This window comes from Rhinatrema bivittatum, chromosome 11 (genome assembly GCF_901001135.1).
Source record: "Rhinatrema bivittatum chromosome 11, aRhiBiv1.1, whole genome shotgun sequence".
Classification (NCBI taxonomy): Eukaryota; Metazoa; Chordata; class Amphibia; order Gymnophiona; family Rhinatrematidae; genus Rhinatrema; species Rhinatrema bivittatum.
In genome coordinates this window covers 53,154,761-53,180,618 of record NC_042625.1, presented here as the reverse complement: position 1 = coordinate 53,180,618, position 25,858 = coordinate 53,154,761, and the positions used below count along the sequence as shown (strand labels likewise).

General features: G+C 48.6%; 1 protein-coding gene across 2 annotated transcripts in view; it reads left to right on the top strand.

Moving 5' to 3' along the window:
- Positions 1 to 25,858, top strand: part of SFI1 (SFI1 centrin binding protein) — a 122,733-nt gene that overhangs the window by 4,579 nt on the left and 92,296 nt on the right. Inside the window, exons 2-5 of one of the 2 annotated variants that reach the window (XM_029571605.1) lie at positions 154 to 276; positions 3,860 to 3,933; positions 12,275 to 12,430; positions 13,113 to 13,184. In XM_029571605.1, the coding sequence (XP_029427465.1) occupies positions 184 to 276; positions 3,860 to 3,933; positions 12,275 to 12,430; positions 13,113 to 13,184 (395 nt within the window). In that variant the 5' untranslated portion in view covers positions 154 to 183. Of the gene's footprint in view, positions 1 to 153; positions 277 to 3,859; positions 3,934 to 11,306; positions 11,794 to 12,274; positions 12,431 to 13,112; positions 13,185 to 25,858 lie in introns of those variants that run through there. The other variant, XM_029571607.1, reaches the window with a different exon arrangement.

Here is a 25,858-nt window from a genome sequence, read left to right as displayed (position 1 = left end):
TCTTTAATTTCTGGCTCTGGGCCTGATTTCTCCCCCCCCCCCCCCCCCCCCCCCAGGAGGCCTGGTTTTTTGCCTTTTGCTCTGGTGCCTCCTCTACCCCACTCCTTGACCCTTGCTGACAGCCCCTCTTCTTCTCAACACCCTCTTTTGCAGGTGATAAAGTATACTAAAGCTCCATTAGCGATGGAGCAGAAAAGACCTGCGAAGGCGTCCAAGGATCTGAACTTGCGCTGCAGAAGGACGTCAGCGGCCAAAGTCCCTCGTCGCTACTCAAAAGTAGGTATACGTTTTATCTCTGAACTGGGCATCACTTGCTTATGATGAAACTATACCTTAAGATGCATGGTGTTGGGTCAGAGAGTGCCTTCATTTTAATTGTTGCCACTCAAGGAGCAGGATTGTTAAATTTCAGGAGTTGCACTAGTTGCCTACTGATCGTGAGAGCTTTTGAGTGATGATGTAGTAATTGTGTGTCAGAGGGCACAATATAGTTCGTAAAAGATCAACTTTAAAGGTCAACACTGCTCCTATGGCTTACCCTTTTGTAAAGGGGTTGTATTGGATCACTGGCGCTAATGTAACAAAATTAATTAAGTGCCAAAAATTAATGCTGCTATGCATGATTTTCATTACCTTTTTGCATTGATAGCTGTTTGCATTCAGTTGTTTTCCAGCATCATCCTTCTTGACATCCATGCATGTGTTCTAGTGCAGCTGCACCTTGAACATGACAGTTTTGTGGATGCCTTTGCTTCACATCTTTTTAAAATCCTTGATCACCTAATTTTATTATTACTGAACCACTTTTCACACAAATGGGAAAGAGAAACATCAGAAGGAAATGAACTGAGTGCATTCCCCATTTAGTTTTCCCATTGATAGCAGGGCTGAATTAGCCATGCTGTCATGGGATCTGTCCATCAGGCCCGGTAGGCGGAGCTTATGTAGTAGAATACAGAGCTTTGCTCTGTGTGCCTGCGCGTGCCTTCCCGCGCAGCAGAACAGGTTTTTCTCAATCTGTTCTTTTCGCACGTGGGATCGCACGTGGGGCTTAGGAGTTCTCAGTGAACAAATATTTTTTCTCAAAATGTCAAAAAAGTTAGGTCCAAGGCCGTTGGGCTTCAAGCCCTGTTCATGGGGTACAATCATGTCCATAACCAATGGACATGATTTTTTGTTATCTGTGCCTAGGTGCCGAGCATGCCCAGGCCTCTTGTCCCCACTGCGGCCGTATCTCCCCTCGGTCTAGAAGGCAGAGAGCGGCAAAGATCCAGCAGCTCCAGATCGCAGCAGGAGGACAGTGTGCTCCCCCCTTGGAAGCCCATTCTTCGCCGGGGCCTAGGAAGATCAAGGCCCTGAAGGTAAGACGGGCAGCCTCAATGGAGCCATCACAATCCTGGCACGGGGCATGGTAGAAGGGATGCATCGCCGAAAACCTGCGTCATCTACCTCCCGAGCAGAGTTCCCCCAGCCTCCGCCGAATTTGATGTCGGCTGGAGCAAATAAAGCGCCAGAAAAAGCACTGGATGAGGTGTAAGACGCATGGGGAGTACAAGAAGCGCCTGGGGCGATGCAGCAGTCATTGGAGGACGCACAAATCACGCTGCCAGGACACAGGATACCACAGAGAGGCCGAGTACTGCGTCGGGAATGACGCAGGCGGTGGAAAAAAGGGCGCGAGAGGCGTCGAGGAAGCCTCATAGAGTGCCGAAGTCCACCTCGGGGGCGTTGACATCGAAAGTGTCGCATGGATCGTCGGCAGAGAAGCAAAAAGCGTCAACAGAGACGCATGGGCCGTCAAAAAAGGTGCACGAAGCATCAAAGATGACGCATGGAACATCAAAATCGACGCATGAGTTGTCCTGATCGATGCAAGGTGCGTTGGGCGTCTAAAGAGGGGCCCAGATCACATAGCGGGGCTATATCAGTGCAGGACCCACTGCAGTCGACTCACAAAACACACAAAGCGACACACAGACCGTTGGAAGTGCCGCAAAAGGTCTGGGAAGGACAACGACCGGATTCTCGGCGGCACGAATCTCATTTTCCTAGTCAGGATTGACACAGCTCCCACAAATTCTCTCGTGCTTCCAGTGCAACGGGACGAGATACGTCTCCAGACCCTTCCAGTTACGGTCAATCCCCCTTTACTAATACACATCATTTGGAGGATGACTATATTAAAATTTATTCACACACTTCTTCTGAATCATCGTTCGCATTGGGGGTGTTCTCAGATCTTTCTTCGGTATCACGTTGCAGATGTTCTGAAGACATTTTGCAAGAACCACTGGTTAAGAGAAGATACCCAAGACTTACATCCGCAGGAACATCCATCGCAAGGTGCAGATGCACTTATCCTGAAGGCAGCTTTGCCTCCTCAAGGGTTGGAGAAAAAAGGGAAACCACAGGTGCCACCTCAAACGAAGGAAGCATTCTCTCACCTGTCCTTGGCACTATCGGGGTTTTTTTTGAAGTGATGCAATCAACTTTTCAATTACCACATTCCCCATCGGACAATGGTAGTGACTTTCCACAAGAATCCTCTCCAGCTTCCCCGGAGAAGGTTACCCCAACACCTACAGGTCACCGGTCACCGCTGCATGTGGACCCAACACCAGCCCCACAAAACCCATCTTCTCTGGGAGACCCGGATTCGCCACAATCCTCTCCTCATACTTCAACGGGATACCCATCTGATCCTCCAGAGGATCCTTCCGAACCATACTCCCCACCGGAGGATCTCTTGTACCCCAAATTTCTAGAGAAAGTGGGATCTGTGTTAAATCTCGAAATACAAAGGACCTCTGACTCCCGAGCGGCTACGTTAGATCTGCTCAAGATTTTCGATGCTCCAGCTGAGCCTACTTCCTTGCCTCCGCACAAGGTCTTAGACTCCGTTCTTGAGAAGTTGTGGGAGATTCCATTTTCCATCACTCCCGTGGCTAGGAAAACTGATTTGAAATTCCGAATGCGGCAGTCTCCTTTTTACTCAGTACCACAACTGCTACACTCGTCAATAGTCGTGGAATCAGCTATGCAACGGGCCAAAAAGCCCAGATTACATACATCAGTTCTCCCAGGTAGAGAGCAAAAATTGCTAGATGAGTTTGTCTCAAAACTACTCGATTTGCTTCCACCTACCAATGGAAGTATTTTCTCGGCTCCAGTGGTGGGTACATGAAGTTCACCTGAGCAAGGATGTAAGCCTGTCTCCTCCGAATTGGCTAGTCCCCGAGCCTGCAGCTGCTGTAGCAGCCTTGTGAAGGGGGAGGGATCTGGACCACCAGATTTACATCCCACGGGCGCAAGGACCGAGCCTACAAAAGGTGTTACCAATCTCCCACTTGTCCACCTCTACCAGACAGGCAAGGACCCACCATGATCCAAAATACCCCTGGGAGGAAGGCTCAAAAGGAAAAACCTCCTAACTCCACAGCAGAGCTGCAGGTTTGCCCCATCCACCATCTGATGGAGACAGAGAAATACCGAGGAGCTGCAGGTGGCACACGAGGTTAGATGGCAGCATCAGCAAAACTTTCTCTGTCTCCATCTGCTAGCAGGGAGGCAAAACCCAGGAGTCTGGACTGATCTGGGTACGTACAGGGAACTACTATTGCCAGAATATTCTGGAGTAAGTATCTGGGTTGCTAATGCACATGCGATCACACAGGAAGCCTGGAGTGAGGAGTCGGGATGTCACTGGTAGTGAGTGTATGCTCATCCTGTTTTCTAACTGAGAGTGAAATCAGGTTGTTAACTTGGCTGCACTGTCTGTGATTTTTATTAAAATGTGGCTGCACCAGCTCTCAGAATTAGGTTCAGAATACTAATATTTCACTGTTTCCTTTCTCTTTAGGAGGAGCTGTTAGATATTAAAGAGCGCCCTCACAGCAAACACCGTCCCCCTTGTCTTTCAGATAAGTATGACAGGTATGTTCTATGCTCTCCTGTTCATGGAGTGGCCTTGGAAATGTGGTGCTGGAATCACTCTTAAGGGCGCTGTCCTTGTGCTGCTGGATTTCTCTCCCAACACAGTAATCTCTTACTATGGAAAGGATAATATTGGGGCAGATATTTAGAGTTTCTTAGCATCCAGTCAAATGAATCCAGAACAAGTGGGTTATGCACCTCTACCAGCAGATGGAGACGGCGCAAACTGACAGCATATATACCCCTGCAATGACATCAGCCTTCCAGTATTCTCTGTTTCCAGCAGATGGTGGACGTGCATCTCCCCACTGGGGATTGCTTCAATTTGAAAAGGAGAAATAAGGAAAATTAATTTGCCCCACTCTCTTGCGGTGATACTAAATGGTCCCTCCCCCAGTTGAGAATTCCTGAGGTGATTTCCATGGTCCCTCAGATGAGTGCCTTGGTCTGGTAGCTGGTTTTCAACTGGCGTGGACGTAGCTGTTTAAACAGCTGAAAGGCAGTGGGTGCATGAAGTCAAGCGCGGCAGTGACATCACATGTCCTCTCCCTCCGCAGCCGGAGACAGTCTCTGTACTTAGAAGGAGGGTTTTTTTTGTGTAGGGCTTTCTCCTTCCCCCGGTCTCTGTGCGATGTTGCAATGTTCATCCCTCTGCATGGGAGGTCACAGGACATGGGCAGGCTGGCGGATCGAGCAGCCTCTGTAGGCTAGCCCCTCTCTTGGGTTTCTTCACTGCGTGACACGTGGTAGGTCTCAGTGGCATTTTGTGCGCTTTCTTTAGGCTGCCATCTACAGGTTTGTCAGCTCGGTGTGCGCGTCTAGTTATGCATCCAAGTTGTGCGTCCAGTTTTTGGATGTTTAGGCGGGCCTAGTAGTCTGTGCGTCCAAGTTAAGTGGCGCCTTAATTGGCTGTCCGCTTACCTGTGCGCACAAGTTAAGCATTGCTGTGCGCTTATGTTTTTACGGCACCTATCCTAGGGATGCCTAGGTATTGGGATGCCTAGGTATTAGGATGTCTAAGGTGGATGCCTAGAATTTTTGGATGTCTATAAAAAAAAAAAAAGAAAGCTAGATGCATGCCTCCGCTTGCCGATCAGCACACTACCGGCCTAATAGCACCTATATCTAAGAAACCTAAGCCCCTTTCTCTTAGTACTGCATGTCATATTTGGGCATCTCAGCAGGAGTGCCTGCTGACTTGTGCCAGCTCTGTTTCAAGGCTCAGGGAGATTTATCTTCCTCTGATTTCACTAAGCCTGGTCCTTCCCAACCGGATGTAGGTCTGGGTAAAGACGATTCTGGTGGGTGCCTGATTTTGGAACTCCCCTAACTGATTCGTCAGCAGGGGACGGTGGCTCAGTGAGTGCGCTTCATCTATGTCCTGGTAGAATTTTCCAGGGATTACAGTCTTTTCTTCAGGCTCAGTCCTCAGCCCTGTCTAATGCTCCCAGGGTAAAGTCGCAAGTAGGAACCTTGCCTGGACCTGTTCTTAAGCGCTAGAGTACCCCAGAGTGGCGGCGGTGCTGTCCAATAGAGATCCAGATGCCAATCCCGACTCTTTTGAGGATGGTTAAATTCCTCCTGGACTAGAACCATATAGGAGTATGTGACTGTTCTTTAATAGAGAAGAACTTCCAGCTCTGTTTTCCCAGTCCTTAAAAATGCTTGGGATTCCTGGGGCATATTCTGTGACTGAGCCAAACAGAAATCCCATTTTGGTTTCCTTGCATAAAGCAGTGATGGAGGCCATTCAAGAATTGATTGATCTTGAGTGAGGCACCCCAGAGGCTAGTTTTAAAGGGGTCATATTTTGGAAGGCCTGTACCCCTGGGTCCAGTGGTAAGAGAGCATTTTCCGAAAGTAGATGCACTTCTGTGTGCAGTCTCCAAGTGGAACATTATTCCCATGGAATGAGCAGTAGCCTTGAAGGATGATCATGATAGAAGGATTGAAATTATCCTTAAGCAAGCAGTTGACGCAGTAGCAATGACCATGCAGATTCCTGCTGCTTGTTGTTCCTTGGTGGCTCAGTCTTGATTGCTTCTCTCCCAGGAGGTCGACTCTGGGGTGAATTCCATGGCATTTATGGAACCAGCTGCTGCCTTCTCAGCACATGCAGGCTGTGATTTGGTCCATACTTCAGCCAGACTGTGGTAGTAGCTGCCAGGCGTCAGTTATGGCCGAGAGATTGGTTGGCCAATGTGACCTCCAAGACTAACCTCACCAAATTGCCTTTTAAAGGCTCACTTTTATTTGGGAGCGAGTTGGAGAAACTGTCCAGTAAGTGGGGTGAATCACCAGTTCCTCATTTGCTAGAGGATAAGAAACAGACGCCACGCTGCTTACCATGAGAGGTTGTGCTAGAGGATCTGAGTGTTTTTGACCCTATGGAGGAGCGACCTTTCAGAGGACTCAACCCTTCGATAAGTCTCAGTCCTTTCATCCCAGACAACCTAGAAAGGACGCAGGCTTGGGTAATGGAACCTCCTGAGCCTCCCATTGAGGGTTTGCCAAACTTCCCACCCCCCCACCCCCCCTGGGCACAGGAGTTAGGGGATGTCTCTCTCTCTTTAATCAGAGGTGGATCGAAATCACATTGTCTCAATGGGTCCTGGAGGTGATACAAGAGGCTATATGATGGAGTTTCTCAGTGTTCCTCGGGATGTGTTCATGGAGTCTTCCTACCACTCCCCGCAAAAGACAATGGCAGTGGGGAGGGTGTATTGGCAAAGATCCTCAGACTGAGGGCTATGGTTCCTGTGCCCACGTCACAAGAAAATACGGGGTGATATTCCATTTACTTCGTCGTGCCCAAGAAAGAGGACTCCTTTTGTCCCATCCTGGATCTCAAAGATGTCAACCGTCACCTGTGAGTGAAGCATTTTCGCATGGAAACCTTACGCTCGGTGATAATGGCTGGGCAGTTGGGGGAATTTCTGACATCTTTGGACCTGTCAGAGGCGTATCTCCACATTCTCATCTGACTAGAACATCAACGCTTCCTGCAGTTCACAGTTCTGGGATGCCATTTTCAATTTCAAGCACTTCCCTTTGGTCTGGCCACTGCTCCCAAGACCTTTTCTAAGGTAGTAGTTGCAGCAAAGTTGAGAGAGGATGGGATCCTAGTATACCAATAATTGGATGTCTGACTGATGTAAGCCTGGTCGCAGGAAGAGAACTGCCTGGTGACTCGCAAGGTGATTTCCCTGATGCTGGAGCTCAGCTGGATTGTGAACCTAGCCAAGAGCAATCTTCAGTTCGCTCAGTCTTTGGAATACCTTGGGGTTCGGTTCAACATGAAGCAGGGCAAAGTTCTCCTGCCGGAAGCATACATTCAGAAATTGCTGGCACAGCTTCATCTGTTGATGAACACTCTGCGTCTGACCATATAGTCCTACTCGCAAGTACTTGGTCTAATGGTGGCAACCCTGGAAGTGATGCCATGGGCGAGAGTGCATATGCATCCTCTTCAGCGCTCCCTGCTGTCTCAGTTGCCACCTCCCAACTGCAGTGGTGGTGGCTGGCGGATTATCTAAGGAGGAGAGTTTCCCTAGCACAACCGGACTAGCTAGTAATGACAACAGATGTGAGCCTCCTTGGTTGGGAAACTCACTGTCGGGAGCTAATGACGCTGGAATGCACAGTTCAGCGACAGGCTCCAAGGTCAATCGGTCCGGATAATGTCTGACAATGCAACAACTGTGGCTTACATCAATCAGCAGGGAGGAGCCAACGAGTGTGGCAGAAGTGCATCTCCAGGTGATCTCAGCCTCACACAGAGCAGGAAAAGTAAGAGCAGACTTTCTCATCAGGGAGAGTCTGGAGAATGGGTATTGTTGGACAAGGCATTTCAGCTTATTCTGGATCGCTGGGGTCTCCCGTTCCTAGTCCTGTTGGTGACTTCTCAAAATGCAAAAGTTCCACAATTCTTCAGTCGCAGGAGAGATCCTAAGTCATTGGGGATCGAAGGCCTAGTGCAGAAATGGCCTGAAGAAAGTTGCTGTATGCCTTTCCTCCATGGCTTATGTTGGGCAGATTGATTAAAAAACAAAACACCACAGAGAGATGGTGCTCTTGGTTGCTCCAGATTGACCTAGGACACTGTGTGGTATGCAGATCTGGGGCAATTCCTAGTGGACATGCCTCTTCGACGGAGAACCTGTTGTGGCAAGGACCGGCACTTCACGAATATCCGACTCGATTTTGTCTTCCAGTATGGCCCTTGAAGGGGCTCGCTTGCTAAAACATGGATACTCGGCAGCAGTGTTTTCCACCTTGCTTAGAACTAGAAAGTTCTCAACCTTCTTGGCCTGTTTGTGGGTTTAGCGAGTGTTTGCGGCCTGGTGTGAAGATTCAGGTACTCTTCCTTGTTCGGCCAAATCCCCGCTCATTTTGGAATCTTTGCAGGATAGCTTGATTAAAGGCTTGGCTCTCAATTTCTTAAAGGTAAAATTAGCATCTTTCGCAGGTGAATGGAGGTTCCTTGTCGGCTCATCCTGATGTGGCCCGTTTCCTGAATGGAGTGAAACATCTTTGTCCTCCTTTGCAGTTTCCGGTGCACTTATGAAGTCTTAATTTGGTGTTGGATTTCTTGGCGGCCCCATGTTTAGACTGCTGTGCAACCTGTCCTTGCGGTTTCTAACCTTGAAAACAGTTTTTCTTGTGGCAATTTGTTCTGCTAGTAGGGTTTCTGAACTGCAGGCCTCGTCCTGGATGAATCCAGGGGCGATACAGCTGCATACTGTTACTTCTTTTTAACCAAAGGTGGTCACTGACTTTCACTTGAATCAGTCCATCTCCCTGCCGTCTGGACAGAGAGAAAGATGTAGAGGTGTATCGTCTGTTGTGATCCTTGGATGTCAAGAGACATATTGTCAGGTATTTGGAGGTCACTAAGCCTTTACAGAAGACTGATAACCTGTTTGTCCTTCACGGCAGTACTAGGCATGGAAAGCCGGCCTTGCAGGCTATCATAACTCGCTGGATTAAGGAGGTATTCACGGCTGCATATGTTGATGCTGGGAAGCAGTTACCTAGTCAGTTCAGGGCACCTTCCACTAGGGCTCAGGCAGTGTCATGGGCAGAAGTGATATTGTTGTCTTCCATCGACATTTGCCGAGCTGCAACATGGTCCTCGTTACACACTTTTTCCAGGTATTGTCATCTGGATGTGCAGGCCCGGGAGGATGCAGCCTTTGCACGGGCAGTTTTGACTGGACTGCGGGCAGCCTTTCGCCCTATTCGGGAGTAGCTTGGATACATCCCACTTGTCCTGGATTCATCTGACTGGATGCTAAGAAATGAGAAATTACTACTTATCTAACAATTTCCTTTTCTTTAGGACAGTCAGATGACTCCAGCTTCCCTCCCTTGGCTGCTGAATGATTGCAATGTGGTCCTCCTGTGTGACCATGTGTTACAGGGGTTACTGGTAAGTATTAGTCTAGTCCCTAGACTAGTGTTAATACATTCTTGTCTGAGCTCAGTGTTGCCTGTTGGCCGAGTATTGAAATGTTTATCTGTTTTTAATCAAGTTTTGCTAGTTTGTCCACAGTTGCTTTTGAAGAGAATACTGGCAGACTGATGTCACTGCAGGGGTATATATACTGTTGTGAAAAAGTTATACCGAGGACATAACAACAACCAACAGAAACAGTATGTTCCCCTTAATTAAAAGCTTTATTTTACTTTCTTATGTGCATAAGAAAGTCATATGCTATTCAGAGAGTTCTGACTTAACTACACATATAACTTGCTGTGCTTAATACGGTTTCTTTCCAGGATGTTACTATAAACACCTTTGGGTTTAAGATTACAAGGTGAAAGCATTTGCAGACATTTGCATTCTCAGCTGAGAATTCTTATTTAATTTTGAAGACCTAGTTTACAATCCCTCCTTTGATCACTAGTGTGACAAAGAAATACAATTTGTTTGTTATCGTGTAACAGGCAGTGTTGCTTCCTAGGGCCTCATGATTGAAACCACCATTTGTTTTTTGTATTAAAGAGATTCCTTTAATACATTTTATTATTTCAATTCTGTGATGTCAGTTTGTTCCATCTCTATCTGCTGGTAGAGGTGCATAATCCATTTGTTCTAGATTCATCTAACTGTCCTAAAGAAAAGGAAATTATCAGGTAAGTAGTAATTTCACACTGTTTTTCATTCATTGATCTCTATAAATTGTCTGTAGATTTTGGCTTTGCTTGCCAATGTAACACCAGTTTTTAAAAAGGGATCAAAGGGTGATTCAGGAAAGTACAGATTAGTAAATTTTAGTTTCTACCCTTTTGCCTGCAAGGAATCAATCATTTTTTCGAGGGTGTAAATAAATAAGTGAATAAAGGTGAGCCTGTTGATTATAGTGCAGGGGTGACTGATTCTGGTCCTTGAGAGCCACAAACAGGCCAGGTTTTCAGGATATCCTCTTTGTGGCTCTTGAGGACTGGCCACTCTGGATTATAGTGTATCTAGATTGCCCGAAAGCATTTGACAAAGTCCCTCATGAGAGACTTCTCAGGAAATTAAAAAGTCATGAGATAGGGGACAGTGTGGATTGAGAAAAGAGAGAGTAGGGCTAAATGGTACATTTTCTCAATGGAGAAAGGTCAGTTGTGGAGTGCCCCAGGGATCTGTTCTGGGATCACTGCTTTTTGTGCAATTTTGGTCACCACATCTCAAGAAAGATAGTGGAGAAATTACTTACCTGATAATTTTGTTTTCCTTAGTGTAGACAGATGGACTCAGGACCAATGGGTTATGTGCTCCCCTACCAGCCGATGGAGACAGTCTCAGGTTTCAAAGCTGATGTCACCCTAGATACACCCCTGCAGTGACCTCTCTTCAAAAGCCATTGTGGACATACTGTTGAAAAACTTGATTAAAGATGGATAACTGTAACTGTACTCTACCAAACATAAACGCTGAATCCCAGCAAGATTATAGATGTCTTGATCTAGGGATTAGGCGATGATTTACCCGTAATCTCTTGGAATCGATATTCATTTCATGGGCGATACTTGGCGCTATTCTTGAGCAGCCGTGGGTGGGATGCTGAGTGCATCTGTCTTCACTAAGGAAAACAAAATTATCAGGTAAGTAATTTCTCCATTTCCTAGCTTGTAGCCAGATGGACTCAGAACTCAGGACCAATGGGATGTACAAAAGCTACTCCCAATCGGGGCAAGAGGCTGCCCATGATCCAGTTAGCGCCACCCTTGCAAAGGTTGTGTCCTCTCGGCCCTGAACGTCCAGGCGATAGAACCTGGAGAAAGTGTGTAAAGAGGACCACATCGCGGCTCGGCAGATGTCGATGGGAGACAGCAGTTTAGCTTCATCCTGGTGGAATGAGCTTTAACCTGAAAGGATAATGGCTTTCCTGAAAGGGTAATGGCTTTCCTGCCTCCTCATAGGCTCCCGTGACCACCTTCTTGATCCAGCAAGCTATGATAGCCTGCAAAGCTGGTTCGCCCTGTCTCCTTCCACCTTGAAGAATAAACAAGCGGTCCGTCTTGCGGACCGGTTCTGAAACTTCCAGATATCGCACCAAAAGCTTACTGACGTTTAAATGGCGAGGGAGGCGGTATTCTTCCGTGTCCTTGTGTCTATCTAGGGATGGCAACGAAATGGACTGATTCAGATGAAAATCTGAGACTACCTTGGGCAAGAAGGATGGAACGGTATGAAGTTGTAACCCTCCTGGAGGAACGGTTCCCGACTCGACAATGCCTGTAGTTGAGAGATGCGACGAGCCAAGCATATCGCCGCTAGGAACATCATTTTCAGGGTTAACAAGTGCAAAGGCAAACTATGCACTTGTCTGGACTGATCTGTGATATTACAGGAAAGAAAATTAGCAGGTAAGAACCAATTTTCCTATACTGGGCTTGATGGACCTTTGATTTAACCTAGTATGGCAAATCTTAGGTTCTTTTGTTGTAGGTGATGAAAATAGACTCTATGAAAAAGTGCTGATACAGGGATTTAAATAAATCTCCCATCTTTCAGTCAGAAAGCAAATTTTTTTTTTTTTCAAATTGTGCTTCCGCACCAGCTACAAATGCACAGTGTATGTCCCCTTCCCCTGGATTGTGCTAGATGTCCTATTTACTAAGGATTTTTTTCATAGACTCTATGGGAGAAAAGCCTTTAATAAATTTGGGCCATAGAGCAATAACTAACTAGTAATTAGAAGATAGTTGGACTGCATGGACCTCTGGTTGTCTTTGAACTTCACAAACTATGTGTGTGTGTATATAAGTGACTGTGCTGCTAGATAATGTTCTACAACACTTAGAAATATTCAAGTAACATTTTGTGTGCATTTGATTATTTTTAAAGGTTAAAGCTACTTAGGACAGGAGCAGTTCAGAAGCTGCATACCTTTAAAGCCCAAACTTCAGGAGTTTTGCACTCAGCGCACCATCATCCAACTCGGTACTATGGGGTGAACTACACATGGAACAGAGGAGGAAGGTTGAAAGAGCTGCGTATCAGGTGAGACCCAGCAAATATAGATCTAGTTCCCCATTGGGGAATGATCCTGTAATCTAAAAGGGATCTTGCGTGCTCAGCTACCTCAGGAGTAGAGTACAATGGCAGAAGCTGACAAAAATTGCCTGTAGGATATCATTCCTTTTCTAAGACCATCATATGTTTCCCTATCAGCTGGGATATATCCTTGGAGGATGGGCAGGAATAACTGAGCAGACTGGACAAACGATGGTATTTTTCTGTCCTCCTCTACTATGTTACTTTCAGGAAGTTCCTAGAGCTCTATTAGAAGTGCATTCGTATATATAATTATCAATTTCATTTTTCTTGAAAACATTTGTGTTTAACTCCCTTATATTTAAGCTAGTTGGCAATGTCTCTAGCACTGTACCCCACAGGGGCTTCTGGTTGCCAAAATGAGACTTGTTAATGAAGGCAGTGTGAGGTGCTGTCTTAGCCTTTGATGTCCGTCAGCTATTTTCCCAGTGCTCTTACAGAACCTGTTTCCCCAAGGTTTGTAAAAATGTATCAGCAGATACCTGCTGCTGAGACTACACATCTTTGGGGAATGGACTGGTCAGGAGTATCAAAATTGTGTCTCTCAGCTTGACTTTAGCAATGGAGACAAGCAGTTGTTAGTTTGTGAAGTGCAGAACAGGAAAGTAACCTCCTTTTTATCTTACAGACACCTAGCAAGGAAGTTCCTCTATCTGTGGATAAACAGGACCTTTGGCCACATCCTTCCACACAAAGCAAGGTAATTAATACCCCCAACTCCTTCCTCTCCCTCTCTTGCACTGTGAGATAGGAGAGCTCTGGCTTTTGGCATCCTCCCCTTGTACCGTGAGGTGAGAGGGCCTTAGCTCTTCACTTCTCTCCATGCTGTTTATTTACAAGTAACTAGGACTCATTAAATATTAGAAAATCTCACTTTCCCTGTACGTACCAGGATCAGTCCAGGACACCTGGGTTGTGACTCCGCACCAGTAGATGGAGACAGACTAAAACTTGTGGGCGGAGCATATATGCCCCTGTGCCAGTCACAGCCCCTCAGTCTTACTCTGTCTCCAGTAGATGGTGCAGGTCCGGTCACAGCTCCTTCCTGCCCTGGTTCTGGTACTCCGTCAGGGTCGGTTCTTTTCTTTTTCTTGGTTTTAGGCCAGTTTAGTGTTTTTAATTGGGATTGTTGATTTTTGTTAAATTGTCCCTGAGGTCCCGTCCGCCCTGTCTCCCAGGGGGGTTGTGAGGTCCTGAGGGGACTACCCCCCCCTGGTTGAGGCCGCTGCTAGGGTCGAGGACCCGGCTTTCCCAGTAGCAGCGTCAGGGGTGACACCGGGGAGCCCGGTTCACTCACCCCTGCTGGACTAGGGCTCCAGGACCGTGGACAGCGACAAGCGTTGTTTGTTTAAAAAAAAAAAAAAAAAAAAAAAGTTTTACTTTTGTTTTCGGTTCTCTCTGGCTTCAGCTCTCTGCTGCTTTGTGTCGCCGCTCCGTGGGGTCTCCGGGGGGGGCGCCGCTGGCAGGGGGGAGGCCAGGGGGGCCGGTTTCGCTAAATTTAATTTTTCTCCCGTTGCGCTCTTCGCCGCGGCTCGTCGGCATGCCTCGTGGCTCGGCCTGTAGGGCCTGCGGCTCGGCGCGCGCGCGGCTTTCCCGCGGTGGTCTGTGTGCGGCCTGCTTCCCGGGCGGAGAGGGGTCATCCGGGGCGCCTCAGGGGGCTCGATCCCGCAGCGCACGATCGCTGCCGCGCAGGGGCGGGGCTCGGCAGAGCGGCCCCAAGACTTTTTTCCCGCTGAGCGCAGGAGTGGCGGCCATTTTGGCCTCGGACCGTGAAATGGCGCGGGAAACGGCAGGAACCTCGGGCCTGCCTCCCGCGTTTTCTCCTCAGCGGGTTGACACAGGGGGGGTCCCCTCGGGGGACCCTTGTTCCCCGGGGGTTTCAGAGAATGATTCTTCAGCCTCGGGGTCCTTTTCGGAGGATTTGGCGCTGTTGTTGCGCAAAGTCCTAGAGTGTAAGCGCAGTAAGCGCGACCGGGGGGGGACCCTGCAAGGCCCCCCCCAGGGAAGACGTCATGCAATCCTAAGGGCGCTGCGGAGGGGTCCCAGGGCCCTTCCCGAAGTATGCGGCTTCCTCGTGGCGTCCCACAGGAAGCCGATTCCGCTTCCCCCCCTGGGGTGGACTCTGATTCCCCTGAGAAGCCCCTGAAAGGGGCCGACGGAGATGGGACGGACGAATCCGCTCAGCCAGGCGCCGGAAAGGGATCCCAAGCAGTGGAAGGTGATGATCCCAAGGTGGTCCGGCTCTTCCGCAGGGAGGAACTGCCACCCTTAATTCCGGCCATTCTCCAGGAGCTGGGAATAGAAGCTCCTCCGGTGGTAGTCCGTCAGGAAGCAAACATGGATCCGGTCCTGTTAGGTCTCTCGGGTCCGGCAGTGGCTTTCCCGTTTCATTTCTCCTCGACGAATATTCTGTCCCGGGAATGGGACACCCCGGAGTTAGGTTTGAAGGTCAGTAAGGCCATGGACAAGCTTTACCCGCTTCCGGAGGATGCGCTGGACCTTCTCATATTCCCCAAGGTGGACTCAGCGGTCTCCGCGGTAACAAAGAGATCTACCATTCCGGTCATGGACGCGGCAGCTCTCAAGGACCTTCAGGACAGGAAGCTGGAAGTGCAGCTCAAGAAGACTTCGAGGTTTCCGCGCTGGGAGTGCAGGCCGCCATCTGCACGAATTTCGCTATGCGGGCCAGTCTGCGCTGGGCCCAGGTTCTTCAAGCCAATGCGGATTTATCCGCAGACGAGGTAGCGCAGGCAGATCGTTTGGAAGCTGCAATAGCATATGGCGCGGATGCGCTGCACGATTGGCTGCTCACGTCGGCTAGGTCCATGGAAGCGGCTGTCTCGGCACGCCGACTTTTGTGGTTGCGCAACTGGGCGGCGGATGGTTCTTCCAAGGCTCATTTCGGGGCACTACCATTCAAGGGAATTTGCTGTTTGGCGAGGAATTGGACGAGTTAATGATTTCCCTGGGGGAAAACAGGGCCTTCTAGCTTCCCGAGGATAGATCCTGGGCGAGGTCCTCGTTTTCGGCCAGATCTCGTTTTCGGGGTCCCAGGAGGTCGCGTCCTCAAAGGTCGTCCGGGTGCTCGTATAGGTCTTCCTCCTCCCGTACTCCGCAGTGGCAGCAACAGTCCTTTCGAGGTAGGCGCTTCGGTAGACAAGGAGGTGCTCTGGCAATCACGGCGCCCAAGTCTTCGCAATGAAAGGGGGTCGGCCCATCTCTCGCCGCAGCCTCGGCACGCCGTTCCCAACGGCGGGGCACGGTTGATGTCGTTTTACGAGAGATGGGCCGGTGTAACGTCGGACCAGTGGGTCCTCACGGTCATAGGACTCGGCTACGCGTTAGATTTTGCTCACACCCCAGCGGACAAGTTCCTTGTCTCGCCTTGCAAAGCTCCCGAGAAGAAGGCGGCGGTGCTCGACACCATCCAACGCTTAGAAGGCTTGGGAGCTATTTCCCCAGTCCCGGTCAGCCAACACGGCAAGGGCCGTTATTCCATCTACTTCATCGTCCCAAGGAAAGACGGCACGTCCAGACCCATTCTGGATCTCAAGGGGTGAACCGATGCCTTCGGATTCCTCACTTCAAAATGGAGGCGATTCGTTCAGTCATCGCTGCGGTAAGGCCCGGCGAGTTCCTAGCCTCCCTGGATCTCACGGAGGCATATCTTCACATAGGCATTCATCCATCGTTCCAACGCTTCCTCAGGTTCTGCGTCCTAGGGCGGCATTACCAGTTCCGAGCGCTCCCGTTCGGGCTCGCGACGGCCCCACGTACATTCTCGAAGGTGATGGTCGTGGTGGCGGCGCAGCTGCGCCGAGAAGGTCTCCTGGTCCATCCTTACCTGGACGATTGGTTGATTCGGGCAAAGTCCGAGGATCAGTGTCGGATGGCGGTAGCCAGGGCCCTCCACCTTCTGCAGTCCCTAGGATGGGTGGTCAACTACAGCAAGAGTCATCTGACACCCACGCGGACCTTGGAATATCTGGGAGCTCTTTTCGACACGAAGCAGGGCAAGGTGTTCCTGTCACACGAACGGAGGTGCAAACTGCAAGCTCAAGTACGTCGCTTATTGTCTCTCCGCCAACCGCGGGTCTGCGACTACCTTACGGTCCTAGGGTCTATGGCTTCAACGCTGGCACTGGTTCCCTGGGCATTCGCTCATCTGCGTCCATTACAGTCATCCTTACTATCCCGCTGGAAGCCGGTCTCGGAGGAATTCCATCTACCGCTTCCACTCAAGGGACACGCGAGGTCCAGCCTGCTGGTACATCCCAGGTGTCCTGGTGGCTGGATCCCAAGCATCTGTCATCTGGGGTCTCTCTTCAGGTGCCCAACTGGACAGTGGTGACCACAGATGCCAGCCTCTTCAGTTGGGGAGCGGTCTGCCTGGGGAGCTCGGTCCAAGGCCCAGTGGTCTATCAATCGCCTAGAGACCAGAGCGGTCCGTCTGGCCCTGCAAGCCTTCCTGCCGTTGCGGCGGGGGAAGGCAGTTCGAGTGTTGTCGGACAATGCGATCACAGTGGCATACATCAACCGCCAGGGCGGGACAAGGAGCCCCCAGGTGGCGGAGGAGGCTCAGCGCTTGATGGCCTGGTCGGAGCTACATCTCAGCAACATAGCAGCGTCTCACATTGCGGGAGTCGACAACGTGCAGGCGGATTTTCTCAGCCTTCATCGTCTGGATCCCGGAGAGTGGGAGTTGGGGGACGAAGCTTTTCTGCTCATTTGCAAAACGTGGGGGGTGCCCCACATGGATCTGATGGCCACGTGGCACAACGCGAAGGCCCGCGATTTTACAGTCAATGTCGAGAACGGGGGGCAGAAGGCGTCGATGCGTTGGTGCTTCCCTGGCCGACGGATGTGCTGCTCTACGTGTTTCCCCCGTGGCCGATGATCGGCATGATTCTACGGCGCATAGAATTGCACCCGGCCAAGGTAGTCTTGGTGGCACCGGAGTGGCCGTGCCGGCCGTGGTTCGCAGACCTCGCCCAGCTGGCGGTAACGGCGCCCCTTCGGTTTCACGGAATGGCGGGCCTGCTCCTTCAGGGCCCCGTCTGGCATATGTCCGTGTCTGGGTGGTCTTTGAGGACTGGTGCGTGCAGCGTGGGGTGGTCTCCACTTCGGCTTCCGTCTCCGACATTCTGGCGTTCCTCCAGGCTGGTCTGGCCAAAGGCCTGGCGTGCAGTTCCCTTCGGGTTCAAGTGGCAGCGCTCGGTTGTTTGCGGGGTACGGTCCGTGGTACGTCCCTAGCGCTCCACCCGGACATTGCTCGCTTCCTCCGGGGTGCCAAACGCCTTCGTCCTCCCTTGCGTCTTCCTTGTCCGGCTTGGAACCTCAACTGGGTTCTCTCCTCCCTATGCACGGCGCCTATTGAGCTTTTGAAACGCGCGACTCTTAAGGATCTCACTCTTAAGACGGTGTTCTTGGTAGCGATCGCCTCAGCACGGCGTGTTTCCAAGTTGCAGGCCCGGTCCTGTAGTGAACCCCTGTTGCGTATTTCCGATTCCGGAGTTTCTTTGCGCACAGTTCCTTCCTTCCTACTGAAAGTGGTGTCGTCTTTTCATATGAATCAATCGGTGGAACTGCCCGCTTTGGCGGGCGGGGAGTTCTCTGTTCCGGAAGCGAGAGAATTGCGGAAGCTTGACGTGCGGAGGTCCCTCCTCCGATATCTGGAGGTCAGTACTCCTTTCGGGTCACAGATCATCTGTTTGTCCTGTTCTCTGGTCCTAAGAAAGGGGCCGCAGCGTCTCGCACAACGATCGCCCGGTGGCTTAAGGAGGCCATTGGTTCGGCGTACTGGGTGCGGGGAAAACCGCTTCCCGTGGGCCTGAGGGCTCACTCGACTCGTGCGCAGGCGGCATCTTGAGCGGAGGCTTCTCCGGTATCGCCTCAAGAGATTTGCAGGGCGGCTACCTGGAAGTCGTTGCATACCTTTATCAGGCAGTACCGGTTGGATGTCCGGGCTACCGATCCCGGGGGATTTGGAGAGAGGGTACTCCGAGCGGGACTCTCTGCTTCCCACCCTCGGTAATTTAGCTCTGGTACATCCCAGGTGTCCTGGACTGATCCTGGTACGTACAGGGAAAGGAAAATTAGTTTCTTACCTGATAATTTTCGTTCCTGTAGTACCAAGGATCAGTCCAGGATCCCGCCCGCAGTGCTACGCTGAAGTAATGGCGAGTCAGCTCTTTGTTCTGAATTATTTTGTTCCGCTTGTTTAACTCTCTCGGTTGGAGAGTCTGTTTCCTGGAGGGGTGTTTTCCCCGTTCTATTAGCGGTTTCTAGCTAGTTTAGTTCTCTGGTTGTGTTCTACTTTGACATTACGTATGACTGAGGGGCTGTGACTGGCACAGGGGCATATATGCTCCGCCCACAAGTTTTAGTCTGTCTCCATCTACTGGTGCGGAGTCACAACCCAGGTGTCCTGGACTGATCCTTGGTACTACAGGAACGAAAATTATCAGGTAAGAAACTAATTTTCCTTTTTGCATCCCAACCAGCAGATGGAGGCACAGAACAAAAACTTCTCAGGCACTGCTACATAACCGAGAGCGCCACCTGCAGTGCCTCAGTATTTCTCTGTCTCCAGCAGATGATAGAGGTGCACACCTGCAATCTGGAGTTTATTACAAAAAAAAAGATTTTATACAGTTTGTGAAGACTGGTGCTCCTAAAGGTGTTAGATTTCTTTGTGGGCCCCCTCACTTTATTATTTACATTTTGACTCAGATTATTGGCTTTCCATTCCTTCTATGAAATGAAAGGCTTTGTACTGCTTTATGGTGGTATACAGAAATTGCTTTTGGAGCAGGAGACTGAAATCAGAAACCCACCAGCACTCAAAAACTTTAAAAACATCCAAACACATTAGATGAGCTGAAGTGAAGGACAGTAAGGTACTGATGAGTTCAAACAATAGTAAACGGATGTAGAGACTCCCTGTACTGAACCCCACATTGTGCACCTGGAGTTGGGATTATTTTTCCTGATGTGCATCACTGTGCACTTTTTCACATTAAATTTCAGTTGTCTAATCTCTTTGCTAGCATGCTCCTTCTGCAGTTCCCCACTATCTGCTGCTGTTTTAACAACTTTGAACAACTTTGTCATCTGCAAATTTGATTACTTCACTTGTTGCTCCTTTTCCAGATCATTTATGAATGATTAAATGGCATAGGTCACAGTAGAGATCCCTGTGGTAATCTACGAATGACCTTTCTCCATTTGGAAAACTGACCATTAATTCTATCCTCTGTTTCCTGTCTTTTATCCAGTTACCAGTCTTTTATCCAGTTACCAGTCTGTAATAGGACACTCATGAGGGTCTTTAAATGCCTTCTGAAATTTCAATTCCCTGTACGTACCCAGTTCAGTCCAGACTCCTGGGTTTTGCATCCCTGCCAGCAGATGGAGACAGATAACGTTTTACTGACACTGCTTCATAACCCTGGATGTCACCTGCAGTTCCTCAGTGCTTCTCTGTCTCCAGCATAAGGTAGATGGTGCAAAACATGCAGTTCACCAGTCAGAGAAAAATTATTTAGATTGAGAGAGCACCTTGCTCCCAGGGGATTGTTAGGTCTGAGTGGGACCATCCCCTTTGGTTGAGGCGGACGAGCTGGGAGTTGGTGACCCTTTAGTAGGCTCGGTCCTTACTTCAGAGGGGTGTAAATCTGGTGGTCCAGATCACTTTCCTTTATGCAGCTCTGTATTCCAGCCTACCCAGGGAAGTATTACACTGTTGTTTTTTTGGGTAAAGCTATTTTCCTCGCGTGTAGCCAGATGGACTCAGGACCAATGGGTTATGCTCCCCTGTCAGCAGATGGAGACGGCGTAAGGCTTTAAAGCTAATGTAACATTGGAGAATACTGAAGGGCTGAGATCAGGGAAGGGGTATATATACTGTAACTACCTCTTCCGTGATCTCAGCCCTTCAGTATTCTCCGTCTCCAGCAGATGGTTGACGTACCTCTCCCTATGGTGATTGTTGTACTTTTTGGAAGGGGAAATTCTACATTCTAAATTGGAGAAAATTGAGCCCCACTTGTCTCAGTCTTGGATCCGATAGATATTTCTAAGGGGAGAGACATCATTAACGGATTACCCATTAAACGTTATTCTCCTGGCATTAGAAACATCATGTCACATAACTTAACATAGTAGAGCTCCTAAGAGTTAATGCATTTATTGAGCTCAGTTGAAACCAGAATCGCTCATACATACACTCGGTCAGAGAAATATTCTCAAAAGAAGAATATATTTTTTCATGTAGATAAGCAGCTGAATTAGCCATGCTGTATGGGTACGTCCTCCGTGCCACTAGGTGGCGGAGCTCTCAAAATCTGGCAAAGACTTTTAGCCAGGCACTCCCTCCGACCTGTATCCTGACAGGATCACCTCAGGCTCCTCAGTCTAATTTTTTCCGCGCAACACTGTGCGTGGAGCTCTCTACTTCTCCTCACTATACTTAACAAAAAAACAAAAGAAAATCTATCTATATATATATATATATATATATATCTATATCTATATAGATATAGATATATATATATAAGGACTTTAACAGGAGAAAAAAAAAAAAAGAAGACCTGCCCTCACGAGACTGTTTAACATCTTGGGGCACCCCCTCCCCTCCCAGCCGACTTGCTGCTCTTACTTCGTCTCCTCGGTTAACCCCATCATTCCACCGGGCGGATACCGAGTAGAGAAGGGGGAGGGGCGCGCTTATAGCCGATCAACTCACCGGCAGAAAAGAGCGCCAAATCACCACAGGCAAGAAATTAAAAAAAAAAATTTCTCATCAGTCTGCCCTTACGAGATAGTTTCTAACATCTCAGGGCACCTCCTCCCCCCTCTCAGACGATGCATACCTCAGCAAACCTCCTTGGTTAACCCCCCCCCCCCCATTCATAGGGCTGGCTCCGAGTAGAGGCCGGGGGAGGGGCATAGGAAAATCATAGTCGGCTGACTAACAGAAGCTAGGGCATATCTATGCCGGCATCCTGACTTCAAAATCCAGCATGCTGACTTCCACGCCCATGCCGCAGAACAAGGGCCAAAATCCCGCCCGTGGACACGGGCGCCGATAGGCACGGATGCACCGACATGGGTGCCGGCGCACCACGGTGTCGATGCGGGTACCGAAGCACCAATGAATCCATGCAGGCAACAGTGAGCCAGGACATCGATGCAGTGCTGAAGTGTCGACACAGGCCCCGGAGCGCCGAGCCATTGATGCTGGCGCCGACGCATTCAGGGGGCGCCGACGCATAGACGCGGCTGCCGGCGTGCTCAGACATCGACGTAGCACCGAAGCGCCGAACTGTCCACTCGGACAGAGGCACTGTCTAGCACCGATGGACGCAACACTCCACATGACCACATACCATAGATGCCTGGGCCAATCTGGAGCTACTAGTAGGATTAGTCCCCTGTGGTGTTCAGTTTTGCGGATGACCCTGCCCAGTAGGGGCCATGGAGGTAGCAGCTCATCTTCTGGCCAGATCTGGACGAAAGTGTCAATTCCTAGGGACAACAGATCTCTTCTGCATCTGAAGAATTTATTTATTTATCTATTTATTTATTTATTTATTATAAACCGATTTTTCATGCGAGCCTATCAAATCAGTTTACAGTAGCTAACAAATATTTAAAAATACTTGCATTTCCAAAAAGAAAAAAGGAAGTAAATACATAGTTTCATAATATAAATAAAATAGTAAACTAAAATAATAAATTAAATAATTATAACATTTAAACAGTTAGAGAGGCAGTATAGTAAGAGCAGAGATAATAAAATCAAAATATACATTAACTTGGTATAAAATCAGTAGTCTAAAATCATTAAGTTAACAACTCTTGGAAGGCTTGTTTGAATAGCTATGTTTTAATGCCCTTTTTAAATAGTTTTTAATGTCTGCTTCCAATCTGCTCCCAATAGTTGGGGTCCAGCAATAGAATTGAGATGCGGCCAGCAGGTCGATTGACGGGAGGCCCCAGCGATCTACTATCAGTTGAAACGCTTTGGTAGACAACCCCCACTCTCCTGGATCCAGACTCTCCCTGCTTAGAAAGTCTGCTCTGACATTGTCTTTTCCTGCAATGTGGGAGGCTGAGATCATCTGTAGATGTACTTCAGCCCACTCCATCAGGTGGTCTATCTCCTGTGACACCTGCTGGCTCTTGGTTCCTACCTGGCGGTTGATGTAGACTACCGTCGTTGTGATGACCGACATCACGCGGACCGCCTGACCCTGGAGGCTATGGCTGAACTGTAAACACGCCAGTCTGACTGCCCGGGCTTCCAGGTGATTGATTTTCCAGAAGGTCTCTTCTTCCGTCCATCGTCCCTGGGCCGTCAGCTCCCGACACTGAGCTCTCCAGCCTCGGAGACTTGCATCTGTCGTGAGAACCAGCTAGTTTGGGGAGGACAGGGACACGCCCCTGCTCAGATGAGATTTCTGCAACCACCACTGGAGGTGAGAACAGACTTTCATCGGTAAGTGGAGATGAACCACAAGGTCTTGAGACTATGGGTTCCAATGTGATAGCAGAGAGCATTGAAGTGGATGCATGTGTGCCCTCGACTATGGCACTTCTTCCAGGGTTGCCATCATCAAACCGAGGACTTGGAGATAGCTTCACACCGTTGGGCGAACCATGTTCATGAAATGATGTACCTGGTACATCAACTTCTGTATCCACGCGGTCAGAAGAAAGACCTTGCCCTGTGCCTGGTGTCAAATTGGACTCCCATATACTCCAAGGACTTGGAAGGCTTGAGGCTGCTCTTGGCCAGGATTACTACCAACAGAGTTCCTGAAACAAGGAGAACACCCTGTTGGTCACCAGGAGGCTCTCTTCTACGGACTTGGCCCGGATCAGCCAATTGTCCAAGTATGGGTGCATCAGTTCCCATCTTTCCTCAATGCTGCCACCACAATCACCATAATCTTGGAAAATGTTTTGGGGGCGGTGGCTAGTCCGAAGGGTAGCCCCTGAAACTGATGATGTCAATCCAGTATTGCAAAATGTAGGACATGGTGTTCTTGTCGGAGTGGAATATGTAGGTAGGCCTTGGATAGGTCCATGGAGGTAGGAACTCTCCTGATTGTACGGCCATTATCTGGATGCATAAGGTCTCCATGCAAAACTGAGTCACTCACAGGTGACAGTTGATCCTCAAGATTCAGGATGGGGCAAAAAGAACCGTCCTTCTTGCGTATGACAAAATAAATGGAATAATGCCTCGTATTTTTCTGGGACGTAGGTACTGGGATCACAGCCCTCATCCTGAGGAAACTTAGAAGTGTAATCTCCACTGCCTGCTTCTTGTGCTCGGAATGGCAAGGAGACGAGGAGTGCTGTGGAATTCCAGCGCATATCCTTCTTGTATGACTTCCAGTACCCATTTGTCCGAAGTGATCTTGACCCACCGTTGGTAAAAGAGAGATAGTTAACACTTGGTCAAGGTTGTTCTCAGGACCCTGTATCTGCAGTTGAGTTTCAAAAGACCCTTCCCCAGATTGGTTTGCTAAGTTAAACTTTTTACTTAGCTGGTCACAAGAAGCTTTAGTTCTTCCTGTCTCCTGGCTGATCACAGCAGACTAAGGACTTGATTAGACCCCTGCTAGGCTCAGAGTTTCCCGCCTGCAAACAAATTACAGCAAGACACTTTCTGGAATCTTTTTCTTTTGCTTTAAATGAACCCCACAGCAAATTTATGCACCAATATCAATATCTAGACAAAAGAGAGAGATTTTAGTGGCAGCTATTTCCAAATAAAGAGAGAAATTTTAGTGACAAGCAGTATCTAATTAAATATAGAGATTGGGTTTTTGTTTGGTTTTTTTTTTTTTTAGACTTACATAAACCCACAACAAATTAATACAATAAGAACTAATTTTCCTATAACTATATCAACTGGCTCACATTTTTCATTTGTTTACACCTTCCAAAATATATAATAGATTGGCAAAAAACCATGTTGACTGTTCCCCATGCCATGTCTGTTTATATGGTCAGTTATTTTGTTTTTACAAATAACTTCTACCATTTTGCCCAGCACTGACATTAGGCTGACCAGTTTATAATTTCCTAGATTATTCCTGGAGCCCTTTTTGAAAATTGGTGCTACATTGATCACCCTCCAGTCTTCAGGAACTGAGGCTGTTGAAATGATCTGTTACTAATAATCTGTAATCTGTTTGCAGTTTTATGTTTGAGTTCTTTCAAGTCTGGGATAGATATCATCTGGTCTTGGTGACATGTTTACTCTTTAGTTTGTCAGTTTGATCTATTACATCTTTAGTTGTCACAGAGATTTTCTTGACTTGCTCAGCATCATCATCATCATCAAAAAATCTTCCCCACATCCTCGGTAAAGAGTTCATTCATTCAGTTTTTCTGCCATTGTCTTGTTCTCCCCCTCCATCATTCAGTGACCTTACTGACTCCAGTAAAGACATTTTGCTTCCAATGTATTTAGAAATGTTTGGGGTTTTTTTGTATTTAACATTTTTATTTGGATGATGCATGATATAATACAAGCCATGAATTTCTTCATACAGCCGATTCTCCCTGGAGACATCCACACTATCCAATGCTTTCCTGTTTATCCTTCCCCCGCCCCTTATCCCCCCTTCCCTCCCCCCACAGTATACAAACTATATATTGTAGACATCAGAAAGAATCTGAAAGAGTACAAGAGATAATAAACATAACAAAGAACCTTAACCAACTGTTATCTGTGCAGATTTTGTATGATTATCTGCTGAACATCTTGCATTCACAAATGTTGGTTCCCTTAATCCCTGACTTCCCCCAAACCTGTATGACAGTTTATTTTAAACGGACCTGTACCCACTTTTCGAAAGGATCCCATACCTTGCCAAACATAGCCAATGAATCCCGGCGATGTGCCGTAATTTTTTCCATGGCCTTGATGCCTAATAATTTGTTCACCACGAGATGTCTGGCAGGGACATCCCATCTTTTCCACCAGATAGCCACTACCATCCTAGCCGCTATAGCCATATTCTGCACCAGTCTCTTATAAGAAGCTTGGAGATCATCATCCCATGTCCCTAAAAGCCATATGTCTGGGATAAAGGGTAGCTCCTCCCCCAAAATTTCCTTAGCCAGCCCCTGGATTTGTACCCAGTATGTATGTATCTTCGGGCAGGACCACCATATATCGAAGAAAGTACCTATGCAACAGCCACATCTCCAGCATGTATTAGAGAGCGTAGGATACCATTTCACCAATTTTTCAGGGCATAAATACCACCGGAATAGCAATTTATTCTCATTCTCAATCATCGTGGTGGACATTGTATGCCTCCCCAAGCCTTGGAAGCATCTATCCCCACC